This window comes from Carassius auratus, chromosome 17 (assembly GCF_003368295.1).
Source record: "Carassius auratus strain Wakin chromosome 17, ASM336829v1, whole genome shotgun sequence".
NCBI lineage: Eukaryota > Metazoa > Chordata > Actinopteri > Cypriniformes > Cyprinidae > Carassius > Carassius auratus.
In genome coordinates, this window is record NC_039259.1 from 26,898,994 (window position 1) to 26,917,210 (window position 18,217).

At 34.7% G+C, this 18,217-nt stretch overlaps 1 protein-coding gene across 1 annotated transcript in view; it reads right to left on the reverse strand.

Moving 5' to 3' along the window:
* LOC113117811 (RAC-alpha serine/threonine-protein kinase-like) overlaps positions 1 to 12,302 on the reverse strand; it is a 36,372-nt gene extending 24,070 nt beyond the window's left edge. Inside the window, exons 1-2 of the mRNA XM_026286738.1 lie at positions 12,130 to 12,302; positions 7,777 to 7,900 (exon numbers count right to left, since the gene is read on the reverse strand). Of these exons, the coding sequence (XP_026142523.1) occupies positions 7,777 to 7,825 (49 nt within the window). The 5' untranslated portion in view covers positions 7,826 to 7,900; positions 12,130 to 12,302. The remainder of the gene's footprint in view (positions 1 to 7,776; positions 7,901 to 12,129) is intronic.
* Between the last annotated feature and the right edge of the window lie 5,915 nt (positions 12,303 to 18,217).

An 18,217-nucleotide genomic window follows, 5' to 3' on the forward strand; every position in this document is an offset into this window, starting at 1 on the left:
AGCAACACCCAGACAACCACTCACAACAGTCTAGAATCATAGCAACACCCAGACAACCACTTTTAAAACTCTAGCATCCTAGCAACACCCAGACAACCACTCACAACACTCTAGAATCATAGCAACACCCAGACAACCACGTATAACACTCTAGTATCATAGCAACACCCAGACAACCACTCACAACACTCTAGAATCATAGCAACACCCAGACAACCACTCACAACACTCTAGAATCATAGCAACACCCAGACAACCACTTATAACACTCTAGTATCATAGCAACACCCAGACAACCACTCACAACACTCTAGAATCATAGCAACACCCAGACAACAACTCACAACACTCTAGAATCATAGCAACACCCAGACAACCACTTATAACACTCTAGTATCATAGCAACACCCAGACAACCACTCACAACACTCTAAAATCATAGCAACACCCAGACAACCACTCACAACACTCTAAAATAATAGCAACACCCAGACAACCACTCACAACACTCTAGAATCATAGCAACACCCAGACAACCACTTATAACACTCTAGTATCATAGCAACACCCAGACAACCACTTATAACACTCTAGCATCCTAGCAACACCCAGACAACCACTCAACACACTCTATAATCATGGCAACACCCAGACAACCACTTATAAAACTCTAGCATCCTAGCAACGCCCAGACAACCACTCACAACACTCTAGAATCATAGCAACACCCAGACAACCACTCACAACAGTCTAGAATCATAGCAACACCCAGACAACCACTTTTAAAACTCTAGCATCCTAGCAACACCCAGACAACCACTCACAACACTCTAGAATCATAGCAACACCCAGACAACCACGTATAACACTCTAGTATCATAGCAACACCCAGACAACCACTCACAACACTCTAGAATCATAGCAACACCCAGACAACCACTCACAACACTCTAGAATCATAGCAACACCCAGACAACCACTTATAACACTCTAGTATCATAGCAACACCCAGACAACCACTCACAACACTCTAGAATCATAGCAACACCCAGACAACCACTCACAACACTCTAGAATCATAGCAACACCCAGACAACCACTTATAACACTCTAGTATCATAGCAACACCCAGACAACCACTCACAACACTCTAAAATCATAGCAACACCCAGACAACCACTCACAACACTCTAGAATCATAGCAACACCCAGACAACCACTTATAACACTCTAGTATCATAGCAACACCCAGACAACCACTCACAACACTCTAGAATCATAGCAACACCCAGACAAACACTCACAACACTCTAGAATCATAGCAACACCCAGACAACCACTCACAACACTCTAGAATCATAGCAACACCCAGACAACCACTTATAACACTCTAGTATCATAGCAACACCCAGACAACCACTCACAACACTCTAGAATCATAGCAACACCCAGACAAACACTCACAACACTCTAGAATCATAGCAACACCCAGACAACCACTTATAACACTCTAGTATCATAGCAACACCCAGACAACCACTCACAACACTCTAGAATCATAGCAACACCCAGACAACCACTCACAACACTCTAGAATCATAGCAACACCCAGACAACCACTTATAACACTCTAGTATCATAGCAACACCAAGACAACCACTAACAACACTCTAGCATCATAGCAACACCCTGGCAACCACTTATAACACTCTAGAATCATAGCAACACCCAGACAAACACTTACAACACTCTGTTGATACACAGAGAGCTCTGACAGACAAAACAGACCTACAGAACGTCTGAAAACACTAAAGAGATTTGTACTTACAAACCCTGTGGCTGTACAAAAAAAGTGTCACAAAAGAAAAGTTTTCAGCAAACACACATGAACACATCAAAGCAGAATCAGGAGGCTGATGATGTTTTAATGAAGGAAACAAAAGCACCAGGTCACTCTCAGATCTAGAGTGTGACCTTCTTCTGGTACAGGGATTGTGAGGTCGATGCCGTTTATGGTGTGTTTCCGTAGCTGGAGAACTGAATGCAGACTATAACAAACTTTGAATCTTCTTTTAACCCGGATGAAATCCCTCGGCTGCTGCTGTTAAACTATATTTATAGACGTGCACAACGACCTGGATTCATAGAGGAACCATCACTGAGATAAAAACCAGAAATCTCTCATTATATTCAAACAATACACCCAAGATACTACTGGTGGAACAGAAATGCATCTTCTCTGTCCTAATGAGTCCTAAAGCCTCTCTAATAGCATTTACATCCATGCACTCGGTTCATGCATTCTCTGAGAATCAAACCTATGGATGCAATGCATTTTAGAAATAGTTAATCAAAAACTGAATATTCAGCTAATTATGGACTATTTGGGGTGCTTTTATGGTGCCTCTTTGTCCTATTTGGATTGTGACAGCTCCTGGACACGGTATTATTTTTAAGTGCATTAAAAAAGCAGCGTGAACATCTAAATATCTCCTTTTGTTTAAGGGGCGAATAACTGATAAGAGTATAATTTCAGGAAAAATAGGGTGAACTTTAAATATTTACCAATCCAATCAAGCTTAATTAAACTGTGGAGTGTGGACATGAACCAGTGCTTTAACAAAAATGATCTTGATGGATTCACAATGGGTTTGGTACAGCTATTGTAAAAATACTTCACGTTAAGAACGTTTTAATTTCTACGCAGCTGTCTTGACAACAACTTACAAAAAAGTTGCCATTCTGTCTCAAAATCCCTTGAAACGCCACAAAAGCGCTTCTTCCTCCATATTTTTAGTCCGGTTTCAGAGTACAAATATCTAAACAATCTTAAATCAAGCATCTACTAATGCAAAATGTATGTATTTATTTTTTCTGAGAAATTCATCAAAATAAAGTGAGTTTATGCTTAAAGGAATAGTTCACAAAAAATGTGCTCACCCTCAGATAATCCAAGACGTGAGTTTGAGTGTGTTTTTTCATCAGGTTTGTAGAAATGTAGCACTGCATCAGTGTCTCATCAATGGATGCTCTGCAGTGAATTATTGATTATAGATTATGTATTTGGTTAAAAACTCTTAATATGCTGGATTTGTTTCATCTTTTGTCCTCTCCAGATGTTCACTGATGGACTGGAGTGCTGTGGATTATGGTGATGTTTTTTCAGATGTTTGGACTTGCCAGTTTGGTCAGAAAAATCAACTTAATTCAAAGAGAAAACAAACCGATTTGTCGTATAAACTTACTTCATGTTACTCAGAGAACAAGGTCTCTTAAGTATCTAATCTTAAGTCAATGCATCTTGATTTAAGAATGTTTAGATGTCTGCACTGTAAAACAAGACAGAAACACTGAAGAACCGCACTTTGGTATGTTCATGAGACTAGAAGAGCTCAAATCGCACATTCCTCCAGCATCTCGAGCTGGACGGAAGCTGTCAGATTCCACACCGTCATATTAAACTCAGAGTGTGTGTTGTCTCTGGACAGCGGGCATCGAGACGGGTCAGATGCACTAAACAAGCCGTCTGTGTGATGGCAGACGGAGGCAAAGGTGAGCTGACAGTGACGTGACATCTTCACCCGTCCACCAGAAGCCTTTTATTCCGGCCGAGAGGGACAGACGCCGTCCAATCAAAACACACAGACAGTCCCATTTGAGTGTGTGTGTGTGTACAAGGATTTCAGACTGAAACGATACCAAATAAATCTGGAAATACATTAAATATATATATATTTACATTTTACACAACCATTCAAAATTCGGGGTCGGGGGGAGTCTTTAATGTTTTTTAAAGAACACTCTTTTGCTCACTTAGGCTACATTTACGTGTTTAAAAACACAGGAAAAACTGTTAAAAATGTTAAATATTATTATGATTTAAAAACAGCAATTTCTATGTGAATCTGTGTTAAAGTGTAATTTATTTCTGTGATGCTCCGCTGTATTTTCAGCATCATTCCTCCAGTCTTCAGTGTCACATGATCTTCAGAAATCAGAATAATATGATAATTTTTGAGACACATTGTGGCTTCTCTTCTCATGCTTTCAAAAAAAAAAAAAAAACCCTACAAAACTTCAACATGAAAGAAACACCTTTAAATACCAAAATACCAAGATAACTCATTTCATTTAATTAGTTTAAACAGTTCGGTTTTACAGTGAAAAGTCAAAGAGCCAAAACACACTTCCCGTCCCTGCAGACCCTCCATTCACATTTTTCAGTATCAGCCGCTGAGATCTAAATAACGGTCCTTCCCCTTCACCACCTCCTCTCTGTTTCCTGTTCTGGTTAACCAGACGGCCGTCTGACTTGACAGTGAGTGGATCTTCTGCTAAAACCATCACACATGCCACCGTTTGTGTCTCTGAACAGAAGATCTGGTTAGCAGGGTGGATGTGGTACCAGATCATTCAACATGCATGCACAGAAATGTTGCTAAAAGCACCTCATATACTAAAAATGGAGACGGATCTGATATTGATTGTAAGAAAGGCGGGGTTTATGCAAATTAAGTGACTGGAGAAATCTGGCATATGTCACTAGAGAGAAGTATGTCAATAATAAAAATAATTTTCAAAATGTTAAAATATCCATAAATTGTTCACAATATGCATCAGAAAAGTGTTTAACTAGAAGACTCATTATATATATATATATATATATATATATATATATATATATATATATATATATATATATATATATATATATATATATATATATATATATATTAATTATGAAAGATTTGGAATATTTTAATCTCAAAAAGTTTTAAATGTAAAAAATGTTATTTTAATTATAAAAAATAACAAATTGAAAATTAATTAAAAGTACTTGCAAAGTCTATTAACATGCATTAAAAATATATATTATATTCATATAATTTCCAACAGTTCAATAAATGAAGCAGCAAATCAACTTTTTAGACATTTTTTAAAATAGTTATATATTTAGATTATTTAAATTGAAAAAAAAAACCTGTATTCATTTTTTACAATTATTAAAAATAAATTAAAAGTAAAAAGGTACAATTTTAAACATGTATGAGTCATTCACAATAAGACTAAAAACTAAATATATTGATTTTTCATTTAATACCGATTTTATGCATTTCTAAAGGTCAATGAACGAACAAGCTAAATCATCATCTACATAATAATCTCAGTGCGGACGTTTCTATGAGACAAAATCAAAGCGAACAGTGCAAGAGAGATTGAAACCGATCATGTAAATCACTCTCATGCATTTGTGGCAGTTTCCATCACAATACACCTCCCTGAATAACTGTATCTGTGACATGTAGCTGATCACCACAGAAAGTACATTCACACACACACACACAAACACACACACACACACACAAACCTCAGCACTGACAGAAAGAGTCACACTGTTTGATCACCTCCCAATCTAGAGCAGTCATTTAAAGGGGAAACGCTCCACGTAAACCATTTGTGATGTAATTCCGACAAAAACATTGTTTAACGGTTTCAATTTTAATTACAGTTTGGTTAAGTGTAGTAACCCAGAAATGAAAAATACTTCTAAAGCATTAGAATGAATTTATATGATTAATATTTATAGCAATTTTTATTAAGTTATATATGTAATAAATGCATTTACTTATTATTCATGCATTATTATAATTATTAGTAGTAATATTTTGGCATTTAATAATACATTACTAAAATGCAATAAATTGAAATTAAATGCACTGTGAACCTGAACAATTATATGTATACTTACATAACAAATGCTTTTAAATTATATGTGACCCTGGAGCACAGTCTTAAATAGGGGTGATCCGATTTATCGGCTACCGATACCGATAATTGCTTTGGGATGATTGATCGACGGTCTCTAAAAAGGCAGATCTCAAGCTGATGACGCAGTGCCTTCAGTGAAAGGTTTGGCATGACGTGCAGCAGAACAGTGTTTCACAGTCAAGGGGTGATCCGATATATCGGCTACCGATTACAGTCGGCCGATAATTGTCTCTAAAAAGGCCGATCTCAAGCTGAGATGTTTGGCATGACCTGCAGTGGCACAGTCTTTTTGGCTAGGTTTAAAGGGAAAGAGTACTTTCAGATGCAATAAGATGGCACTCGTGGAGGAAGAAAAACAAAGTTCTTTATTAACGGCAGGATTACTTAGAAATATTTCAAAAAAAGGAAAGGCAGTAGAGCTGATAATATCGGTCAATGGTAAGTTTGTGATAATGTAAGAAAAGTAGTTTAAATGTTTTGCCACTTGCTTGAGAAAATTAATATATAAATCTAGAAGTAAATGCAAAAGTGAAAGTATTGAATAATGTGTTTAAACATGTCTATTAAAGATTGTACTGTACTGTGTAAAATTAACAGCAATGATGAAAAAGCTTTTTTTAGAGACAATGTTTGAATTTGAATTAAAAAAAATGCATAAATGTTGTGTTTGTTTCTTTGTGGTAAACAGCCATGGATCAGTAAGAGTCAGTAAGACGGGGAATTCCCCCATTTTCAAAAATGAAATTCAGGCCCTGAATACATTTCTAAAAATCCTGATTGGAGTATCAATGTATATAGCTATAAATGATAAAAAGAAGCCTTTAAAAAAAATCGGTATCGGTGATCGATATCGGCAGATACTTCTTTCTGTGATCAGCCTCAAAGATCCTTGTGTCAATTTTTTTGAAATTGAGATTTATACATCTTCTGAAAGCTGAATAAATCATCTCTCCATTGATGTGTGGTTTGTTCGGAGGACAATATTTGTCTGAGATACAACTATTTGAAAATCTGGAATCTGAAGGAGCAAAACAATCTAAATATTGAGAAAATCATCTTTAAAGTTGTTCAAATTAAGTTCTTAGCAATGCATATTAATAATAAAAAATTAAGTTTTGATATATTTACGGTAGATCATTTACTAAATATCTTCATGGAACATGATCTTTACTTAATATCCTAATGATTTTTTGCATAAAAGAAAAATCTATAATTTTGACTAATAGAATGTGTTTTTTGGATATTGCTACAAATATACCCCCATAGACTCAAGACTATAAAATAAAATAAAAATAAATTAACACACTGTATATATAAATAATATTTATAAATAGCTTATTTTCACAGTCAACTATAATAACACTGCAATTTAATTTTGAATAATTTATATAATTACTACTATATTAATAATTTTAGTAGCATTTTATCCATATATTAATTATTATAAATGTATTGTTTATTAATGAATTTACTATTATAATTTTCACATTTAATAATACATTATTAAAATGCAATAAAGCTAATGAATACACTGTTAACTAACATGCACAATTATACTTTTACTAACATTACTAAACGCTTTATATATTGCTCATCGTCAGTTCATGTTAGCGCATGCATTTACTGATCTTAACAACACATTTTGTCTTTTGGATAACATCACTTATGAATCACTTTCAGTAACACAGAGAGTAAACCGGGTGGATTTCTGATCATGTGGACTTTAAAGGATTGTGTAGGTGTTTAGAAACATAGACTCAAAATGTCCCAAAGCTTTGAGGGAAAGTCCAGATTCAGGCGATCAAACGACTGTTGATTCGTCATGAACTCTTGATGTGTTAGTGACTTGTTTACAAGGGCTTCTGCCGTCTGTGTGTGAAAACAGCCTGAAGGGAAAGTGTTTGAGCTACTGTGAGCCGCTCTGTTCTCGCTCTGCCTCCAGGCGATCAAAGCTAATGTTCGGCACGCTATCAGAGCCGATCGATACGTGCTTAAGAGTGAACGCACCTCGCTTGTGGAGCCATCCCTCCTTCACGATCACCACATCGCTCGTCATGTTCTCCAGCGGCAGACCGTCAGTCTCTCCAGATCTGCCGAATCCTTCGCTCCGGCCAGCGTAAAGCCTCTTCACCTGCGGGAGGGTGTGTTTAAAAACAACTTAGACTTGTTCATCACAACTAAACATTTAAAGGGACAGTTCACTCAAAATGACAACTTAAATCAAAGGAAAGTCAAAGAGGACTAAAAACTCTTTGGTCGGCAACATTCTTCAAAATATCTTCTTTCAAATAAGCAGAAGAAACAAACTAATAAAGGTTTGGAACAACTATGTTTGGGTGGACTGTTCCTTTAAAGGCTCTGGGGAACTAATAAACACAGAAACACTTTCTAGACAATAATAATTCTATTTGATTATGGTTATAAGACTCCGGCTCTGTTAGTTGATCATCTAAAACAACTAATTTTTTTTTTTTAAGTACATTGAACGTATGATGAAATTAATTTGTAGAAAGTCCAATTGAATTCAAAAGACTGATATTTATAATGAGAATTTAAACTTTTGTTTTACTTTTCAATACTTTTAATCATCAAGGACGCATTAAATTGATGAAAAGTGACAGTAAAGACACTTATAATGTTACAGAAGATTTCCATTTCACATAAACGCCGTTCTTTTCAACTTTCTGTTCAACTGTGAATCCCGAAAAACAATGCATCACAGTTTCCACAATTTTTCGACATGGATAATAATCAGAAATGTTTCAAATCAGAATATTTTCATGATTTCTGAAGATCATGTGACACTGAAGACTTCAGGAACGATGCTGAAAATACAGCTTTGAGCACAGGAATAAATTAGACTTTAACAGATATTCACATAGAAAACGTGTTTTAAATTGTAATAAATATTACTGTATTTTTGATCTAATAAAAGCAGCCTTGATTAGCAGAGGAGACGTCTTTCTTAAACATTAACAAATCAAACTTCTGAAAGACAGAGTATACGCATTTCTTTGTTAAGTGCTTTGTATCTGCAAATACTAATAAACTGTCATTAAGTGATTCAACCCTTGAAATCAGTGTGACAAAACTTCACAAAAGGTGCTATAACCTGACAAACAACTAAATGTGTAACAGTCTTCAGAATTCAGACTGCACTGATCCTTTTTATAAAACCTCACTGACACACTTTCGATTCGCTCCGAGTCAATCAGCAAATCAAATTATTACAATTCACTCTCCACAACAACTGCTTCTGCATGACAGACACTCAGCGCAGAGATAATGTGACAAAGTATCACGCTCCGTGCAGAAGCCACCACTTCCTGTGCTAAAGGAAGACGACTTTAAAAGTTGGCACCATCGTAAATAAACACAAACGTGTTGACCACCGACTGCTTGCTTTACAGAAACTCTTTTATTTACAATAAGTGAAGTTCAGACGGAGTTAGTAAGTGACTGGGTGCCGCCTACATAGACAGCTTCCTACTAGCACCGTCATACATTTAGAAAGAAAAAATGAAAGAATAAATAGGTGCGCTATAATTGAAAAAGCTAGGAAATAATTGAGAAGAACATGAAAAAGTATTTTCTACTCCTAAAGTCTTCGAAAAGTGCAGTGTACACTAACAAAAACGATTTACTTTGAAACGCTTTTTGACTTAGAAGTTTCGGAAATTATGATTAAATATGAAATTATTAAATATTTATAACTTATTTCTATTTTTTTTATTTATAACTGATAATATATGATATATCAAAATATTTAGGGCACACAATTAGTGGATAAAAAACTTTTACAATTTAAGCGGTGATATAATTGTAGAATTAAATCGTAATGTTTGGTTCGTGTGTTACTTGATATCATGAAAAATAGGAAGCAAAATAAAAATAAGAAACTGAATTTGAATTAATTTATTACAGTCAAAAACAAAATACAGATATATGGCAAACACACAATTATTGAAAAAAAGAATTTATATATATATATATATGTGTGTGTGTGTGTGTAAATTGTATACAAAATGTACGTTTTTTATTATTTTACGTTTTTAACTATTAAAATTTTCAATTATTGAAAAATAAATATAGTATGTCAAAAATGTAACACAAAATGTTTTTTTTAAGAATTACTTTTGGTAAACTATGTTTTATAGTTTAAATAGTTGCCATGTTTTTAATCACATCATTTAAAATACTTTTACAATTTAAACAGTTGCATCATTTTATTATTACATTTTTTTAAATAAAAATAAGCGATGCACGGGATACAAAATTAAAGACAGAAGCGAGTATGTTTTGGCCCTGAGCAGCAAACCCGGACCTGTTTTCTCAACATGAGCCGAGTGCTTTTACTGCGACAGTACACACACACACACACACACACACACACACACACAGAGCGAGTGCATGGCATACAGCCAGATCCAGCAGTCTGAATGAACCCAATACCCCGCTCAGGGTCACATGATCTGCGGGGCCTGGAGCCCTTCGCTCGTCGTCCCTCCCTGATTAAAATCATTCACGATTCTGCTACCGTCTGTAAACTCCGGCTCCATTCAATGCAAACGAGAGACACACGTTCAGGCGCACACATGAGGAAGACATGTGTGGATAAACAGACTCATATTAAACACCTCTGCTTCTGTTCTCCAAGCCCACGCTCAATCTACTACACTTGACTCTACACTGTGAAGTTTCCAGAAGTGTGATCTCTCCAATCAGACTCAAACAAGCAGGCAAGGCCAGACATATGATGGTGTCCGAGCCAGTTTCAGCATATTCTCCACATTCTCCATGTTCCTGGTGGCACATCTGCATCAGCGAGACCCCAAGGAACTCAAATAGTCTCGCAGAAGAATGTAAAACATTCCCTTAGCATCTTCCAGCAGTTCATCCCTCATCCGCCCACAGGTCACATGACGAGGAGTTTAACATGCTCTGTTATAAACACTCACACTTTACTGTTTTTTATCCAAGTACACCAGAAATGTAGGCCTATATATACAAAAGTGTATAATAATATAAACTTGCATTTATTAAATATATATGTTTTTGTTTTTTTTGGACTATTTAAATATTTTAAAACTTAGAGAGATAAATAAACTATCTCTAATACATCTTTAAATATATCTTTCTGTTTGTTTTATCTTTACATCAACAAGTTATGATGAAAACTTGCATTATGTAAATATATGTTACAATTAATTTGCATGTACTATTTATATATTATAAACATTATACAATTCTATGTATAATGATTTAATATATGTATTTGTTATATTACATAAAAAAATCTACAAAAACGTTCTAAATATACACACACACACACACACACATGCAATAATTGATACATTTACACATTTTTATAAACAGACTTTTTCATGTACAATTTAAAGATAGTACATATACAGTTTCTTTCCATAATTTACATTATTATTATTATTATTATTATTATTATTATTATGTACTATTTGAAGCAGAAGGATGAATTTTATGAAGTTGTGTCACATGCTTTCCTAAAGATTACATGACTTCACTATTCCTCTAAAATGTGAGTAGGTGTGTGTGTGTGTGTGTGTGTGTGTGTGTGAACTCTGGTAGTGTACACCCAACCCAGTGCTCCACATAACCTACAATCAAAAACAATCAAGAATCAAAGACCAGACAAGCCTGAAGTAAACAAGATCCATCATGATTAGATGAAGTCACAGCACAGAAGCACAGATCAGCTGAAGCAGCGCTTGTGTGAGTGTGTATCCTCTCATTATACTGTCAGCATCTTCAGCTCCAGTCATCTGACATCTCACAGATAGACTCTAACATTAGAATTCATCTATCCAGTATTCCATTTCCATATTCATCCAATGCTCTAAACAATATGGTAGTACTATGGTAATATGTGTTTAGACATAAACACAAGCACCTCAGATTACAGTGTGATAAAATATGAGCAGAGAGATAGAGACAGTCTGTTAGGCACATGTCGTCTGTAAACACAGCAGGACTGTCACGTACACACACAGAACGGGCAGAGAATAGCGACAGAAACACTGACACATTCGAACATTGCAACATTTAAAAATTGTAACATTGTGGCTTTGGGCCTGCGCGTGCGCGCGCTTAAGATGACACAAAGTAACAACTGAAGATGAATAAAGAGCCGAATAAAGACACTCCAGCGCTTCCTAAACTAGAGATGACCGCTTTAAACAGCAGATAAACTAGTGCCTTCATTCACCCCGAGTGGAGCGCTTTCATTTGACAGTTAATGGCTTTTATTTTAGGCCTCTGAAAGAAATAACTGCATCCTTTTGAGCTTCAATAGCTGACATCAAACTGAATGGAGAGAGACTTTACCGAGATGGGTTTCACTGAGGGCTCCGGCGCATTGCTGTGGAGGAGCTCGCTGCTTCGGGTGCTACTTTAATCCCGCGGAAAACAGGTAAAAGTGTTTTGATGAGCACGAGCGTGTCCTCGCCTCTCCTCCACTGCACTCCCCACAGAGAGAGACTCCAGCCCGCGGAGAGAGTCCGGAGAGAGAGTCACGCTGGGTCCTAGAGCCCGCCAGCCAGCGACTTTACTACACTACTATACTGACACTACACTATACTACACTACACTATACTATACTGACACTACACTACAGTGACACTACACTATACTGACACTACACTACAGTGACACTACACTATACTGACACTACACTACAGTGACACTACACTATACTGACACTACACTATACTACACTACACTACACTATACTGACACTACACTACAGTGACACTACACTATACTGACACTACACTACACTACAGTGACACTACACTACACTACACTATACTGACACTACACTACACTACAGTGACACTACACTATACTGACACTACACTACACTACAGTGACACTACACTACACTATACTGACACTATACTAAACTACACTATACTGACACTACGCTACACTAGGGCTGTCACTTTTGTGAAATTTTTTTCCATGTCTAAAAAAAAATGATGTTTCCTTTTTCAAAGTCAAATAACGGACGAACGTAAAGAGAGCGCTGGAAACGGACAAGTCAGCAATATTTCTTATTTATGGGCATGAAGTTTCGTGCAGAATAGCAAACAGCAACAGGGAGTGCAACATTCCCAAAAAAATATATATGCAGAGGGGAAGGCTGCCATAACAAAAGAAAAACATCACTTCAGGCTTCAGGCTTGATTTAGGCATTTCAAAAACCTCAAAGATTATTTTAAATAATGATTCAATCCAATTCAAACAACTGTTCAAAAAAATTAACTTTAAATGGACTTGAGAACATGCCATGTGTGTGTTTTTTTTATTGAACGTAACCGACATTTAGTCTAGGCAGCACTAGGCAGGTAAAATGCGCAAAAAGGCTAGGGCCATTACAAATTTATTGGACAGGAAAACAAGTCGATCAACATTTTCGGGGTCCAGAGCAGATTGTTTTTTATTCGCTATATGTCCAGCTGTTGAGAAGACGCGCTCCGACCGCACTGATGTCCCAGGGACACTCGGGTACAGCTGCACAAGGTGGGGGTAGTACTGCCAATGTTCCATCACAAAAGCCGGTCGCTGTCAGCTTGTTACGGTCCTTATCATAACTCAGAATCTCTTGTAACTAGATGCACGAATGACGCGAATTCGCGTCTGCGTAAACGCGTCTTTACATTGACTTAACATTGAAATAATTCGCGCCAGATGCTCTTTTTGCGTTTGGTGTGTACTCAGCACAAGAGGTCACTGGGTCTTATAGGCGTGTAAAATTGCTGGTATTTTCTGTCTAGCTTTCGCAACGCATACTGCACTTTCGGAATTCTTTTTTTCTGCTTGTTTGTGAGTTTTGTTACATCTATATTTTTTAATTGTTTTATTATTCTTCTGAATCTGAATCTGAATCTGAATCTGATTCTGATTCTGATTCTGATTTAATAATTAATACTGTACATATTTGGTTAAAATCAATTCCCTATTTTCATTTTCGAAACTTTTTTTGAATGGTCTGATCGATTGTGCAATCAATTTTCAAACTAAAACTGACAGCCCTACACTACACTACACTATACAGACACTACACTACACTACACTACACTACAGTGACACTATACTACACTATACTATACTGACACTACACTATACTGACACTACACTACACTACACTACACTACAGTGACACTATACTACACTATACTATACTGACACTACACTATACTGACACTACACTACACTACACTACACTACAGTGACACTATACTACACTATACTATACTGACACTATACTATACTGACACTACACTATACTGACACTACACTACACTACACTACACTACAGTGACACTATACTACACTATACTATACTGACACTATACTATACTGACACTACACTACAGTGACACTACACTATACTACACTATACTATACTGACACTACACTACATTACACTATACTACAGTGGCATTACACTACACTGACACTATACCACACCACACTACACTATAATACACTACACTACACTATACTAGACTGACAATATACTACACTATACTATATTACACTACACCACACCACACTACACTATAATACACTACACTACAGTAGACCATACTGCACTATACTATACTGACACTAAACTACACTACACTACGCCACACCACACCACACTACACTATACTATAATACACTACACTACACTATACTAGACTGACACTACACAACTGGAGTTTCAATACATAGAGTAGTCAAAAAAGAGACATTTACATGCTTGTTTGTTCCATAATTTATTTATTATTTCACAAATATAAGATCTCTCTCTCTCTCTCTTTGTGTGTATTATATAAAATATACTTTTATAAAGACATTATAAAGAAAAAATCTGTAAAAAAATAATATAGACAGTTAGATTATACATTAAAAAATGCTTTCGTAATGCTATTTGTTGTTTTTATAGTTTATATTTTTGTTTTATAATATATATCTTTTTCTTACATTACTTGTTTTTTAATTATATATTTAAAAAACTTAAAAAATTAAATATATTTAATTTTTTTAATTATATATTTCTTTTTTATTTATTTATTTATATTCATCACTTAGCAGCTTATTTGAATACTATTTAGATTATTTATACATTATACATTTATACACACACACACACACATATATATATATATATATATATATATATATATATATATATATATATATATATTTAAAGTATATTTTCTTTATTTATATAAACTTTTAGTAGTCCCTACTAAAATAATTGTTTAAAAAAATAACAATTAACAAAAATAACAAAAAAACTGTATTAAGTGAAAAAATAATTTCTCACAGAATTCAGTTTGCCTTGGTCTTCATTCATTGCCCATCACATCACACAGCACCATTTACTATATTTATTCACAGACTGGTTAGTAATATATGCATTAAAATGTGAGATTATCGTGATAATTCTGATTCCATCTTGCTCTACGAACTCAGCCGTGAAGAGCCAAGACAACAGCTCTTCCTCTAATTCCCCATTAAATGCTCTGCTTTAGACAGACAAAAGGCCATTCAATATATTATCTTCTGCCTCTCTGTTTTTAAGGCTCCAGTGCCTTATATTTTTACGCCACCAAGACTGCATATTTTTAGTTGCGTTTATACAATCTCCATCTGTTAAATTATGAGAAGACATGTTTGCTTTCACATGGATCACTGCTCTCATTAATATCGATCTGAAAATGTCACGTTTATTCACAAATTGATTTCTTACAGTCATAGACAAACTGTAATTTTTTCTATAATTAATTTGTATTATATATATATATATATATATATATATATATATATATATATATATATATATATATAAATCATTTATTCTTAATTATTTGAACATTTAATGTATACAAAATTGCTTACTGTATTATAAAGATAATATGTGCACATAGGTTATTGAATTTATTTTAAATATCAATAATATTATATTTTCCTATTTATTTTTTATATTTTTATTTTGTAAATTATTTATATATTTAATTTCTATGGAAGTTGTTACAAAGTGTTTCTGGAGTTAAACTATAATTGTTAAAATAATTTGTTATTTTATTAATTGATTATTTTATTTTTTATTTTTTTTAAATATATTTTTATTAGATGTGATTTTATTTTTCACAGAGGAAAGAAAGTGATGACAGAAGTTTCATATTTAGATGATCAGTTCAGCTGATCTCAGTCAGGAGTTTGTTTTTGATGGGAATTTCTCAGTGAAAATCCAGAGCTGGGAAGCTGGTTGTGTGTGTGTGTTTGTGTGTGTGTGTGTGTGTGTGTGTGTGTGAATGACATGGACAGGCCGGCCAGAGGACAGCAGAGGAATGTGACGCTTTTGTCTGTCCGGGGAAAGAGAGGCTCAGGCTGGAATGCCATTGATGAGAACAGACAGATAAAAATGAGCCTCCAGGAAGTTTCCTCTCGCTCTCTGTGAGAAGCTCTTGCCGTCATTCTGAGCCGCTCTCAGACGCTCCGGTCCCATGAAGCACAACCCCTGCATTGTGTATCCCGTAAACATGCACCGTCCACTAACTACAGCCTCCCTCCCTCTCCGGACGAGTGAATGAAACACATTCCTGCTTCCAGCAACAGAGCTGCATTCACATCCCACTCAGAGAAAAATCCTTGTGTCACTGCTGATGTCAGTCAAAACAACCTTTACTCCATTTACTGTTGATTCAGAAAACACTTTCAATAACAAAATCATTTCAACAGTTTGGAGAAATGTAGCATTGCATCACTTGCTCACCAATAGATGGTCTGCAGTGAATGGGTGCCGTCAGAATGAGAGTCCTATAAGAGTTTGTCAGATGTTAACGGATGGACTGGAGTGCTGTGGATTAATTGTGATGTTTTTATCATCTGTTTGGACTCTTATTCTGACGGCACCCATTCACTGCAGACATGCAGTTTCATCTAAATCTGTTTATATGACCCATTTTTGGTTTCCTAAGTGAACCAGTTTATCTCTTAGTGTGAATAACCTTAAAGAACCTTTCATGCAATCCAAAAAAAAAAAAAAAACAGTTTATTATACATCAAATTGTTAGTTAAACGTCCTTCTCCAGTGTTAAAGAGCAGCCCATATTAACTAGTAGAAGAGAAATCCAAACCTCAGAGCACTGTAAGAACAGACCTGCTTAACCAGTCCTTCAGAGAAGCTTCAGATGTTCCTTTCAAAGCGTTGGACAGCTGGAGTTTGGGCAGAAGGTGACCTGAACAGTTGAGCAGCTGCAGCTTCTGCTCACGTCTGCACTGCGCCTAAAGGATCAACAACAGTTTGAGAATTCTTATAGAAGAGCCGTCCCAAAATAGCCCTCTGTGTTCTTCTGGTGCTTCTCCTCGCAAGATGTGTCATCTGCAGTTCTTTTGTGTGAAAATCACTGCATGATCCGGTTTGTTTCAGTCACATTCACATTTACCCATTCAGCAGGTGCTATGAATTTAGTTAACTGAAGGCTTAAAAGTTATAAAGCGGGATGGAGATAAACAAGGGGTGGGATTTTTTTGCATTTGCATTTGCTCAAAAGTTTTCATTGCAAGCTATGATTAATCGAATGTGAATTTGGTAATGGATCAGTGTTTCGTGTCTCTTTTGACACAGGAACAAAACCTGATGTTCTCCAGTGAGATTTGAGACAATCCAAAGAGCTTCTTGAGCTTTTGTGGAAGAAAGAGAAATCTGACTGTCTATACAAAGAGGCACATGAAGAGAAATGTACAAATAAAAATAAAAATTATATTATTATTATTATGAATTATTATAATTATTTAAAATTATTTTTATTATTATCTTAAATGGTTTTATTTTTTTTCCATGATCCTAAATATTTAAGTTTAAATATGTTTTAATATTTAATATTTATTTTAATTTTATTAATAATTATTTTAATATTTATTTCTTTAATATATTCATTGATTACATTTGATTAGTCACATTGGAATTTGAACATTTTAAAAAAGAAAAGTCTTCATTCATTTAAAAAAATATATTATTTTCTAAATTATAAAAAAATATATATTATATAAAAAATATTTTTTTTTATTATTTTGATTTTTTTTATTTATTATTATTGTAAAATGAGTTTTAGTGACTTTGTTTATTGTTTATTTATTTCATTTACAAGTGTATTTTTCTGATGTTTTTATCGATTTTCATTATTGTATTTCCAAGTGTAAATAAAAAAGTGACAACGATGACTTAAATTGAATTAGTCACATAAGAATTTAAAAGAATTGGAAGTATTTTTTCTTTTTCAATTATCAAAAATTATTTTTATTTTTATTTTTTCTAAATTTTTACAAAAATGTAATGTTATATAAAATATATATTTTTTATTTTTTATTATTTAAAATCAGAAAACAAAATATTTTGCTTTATTTCCAAGTT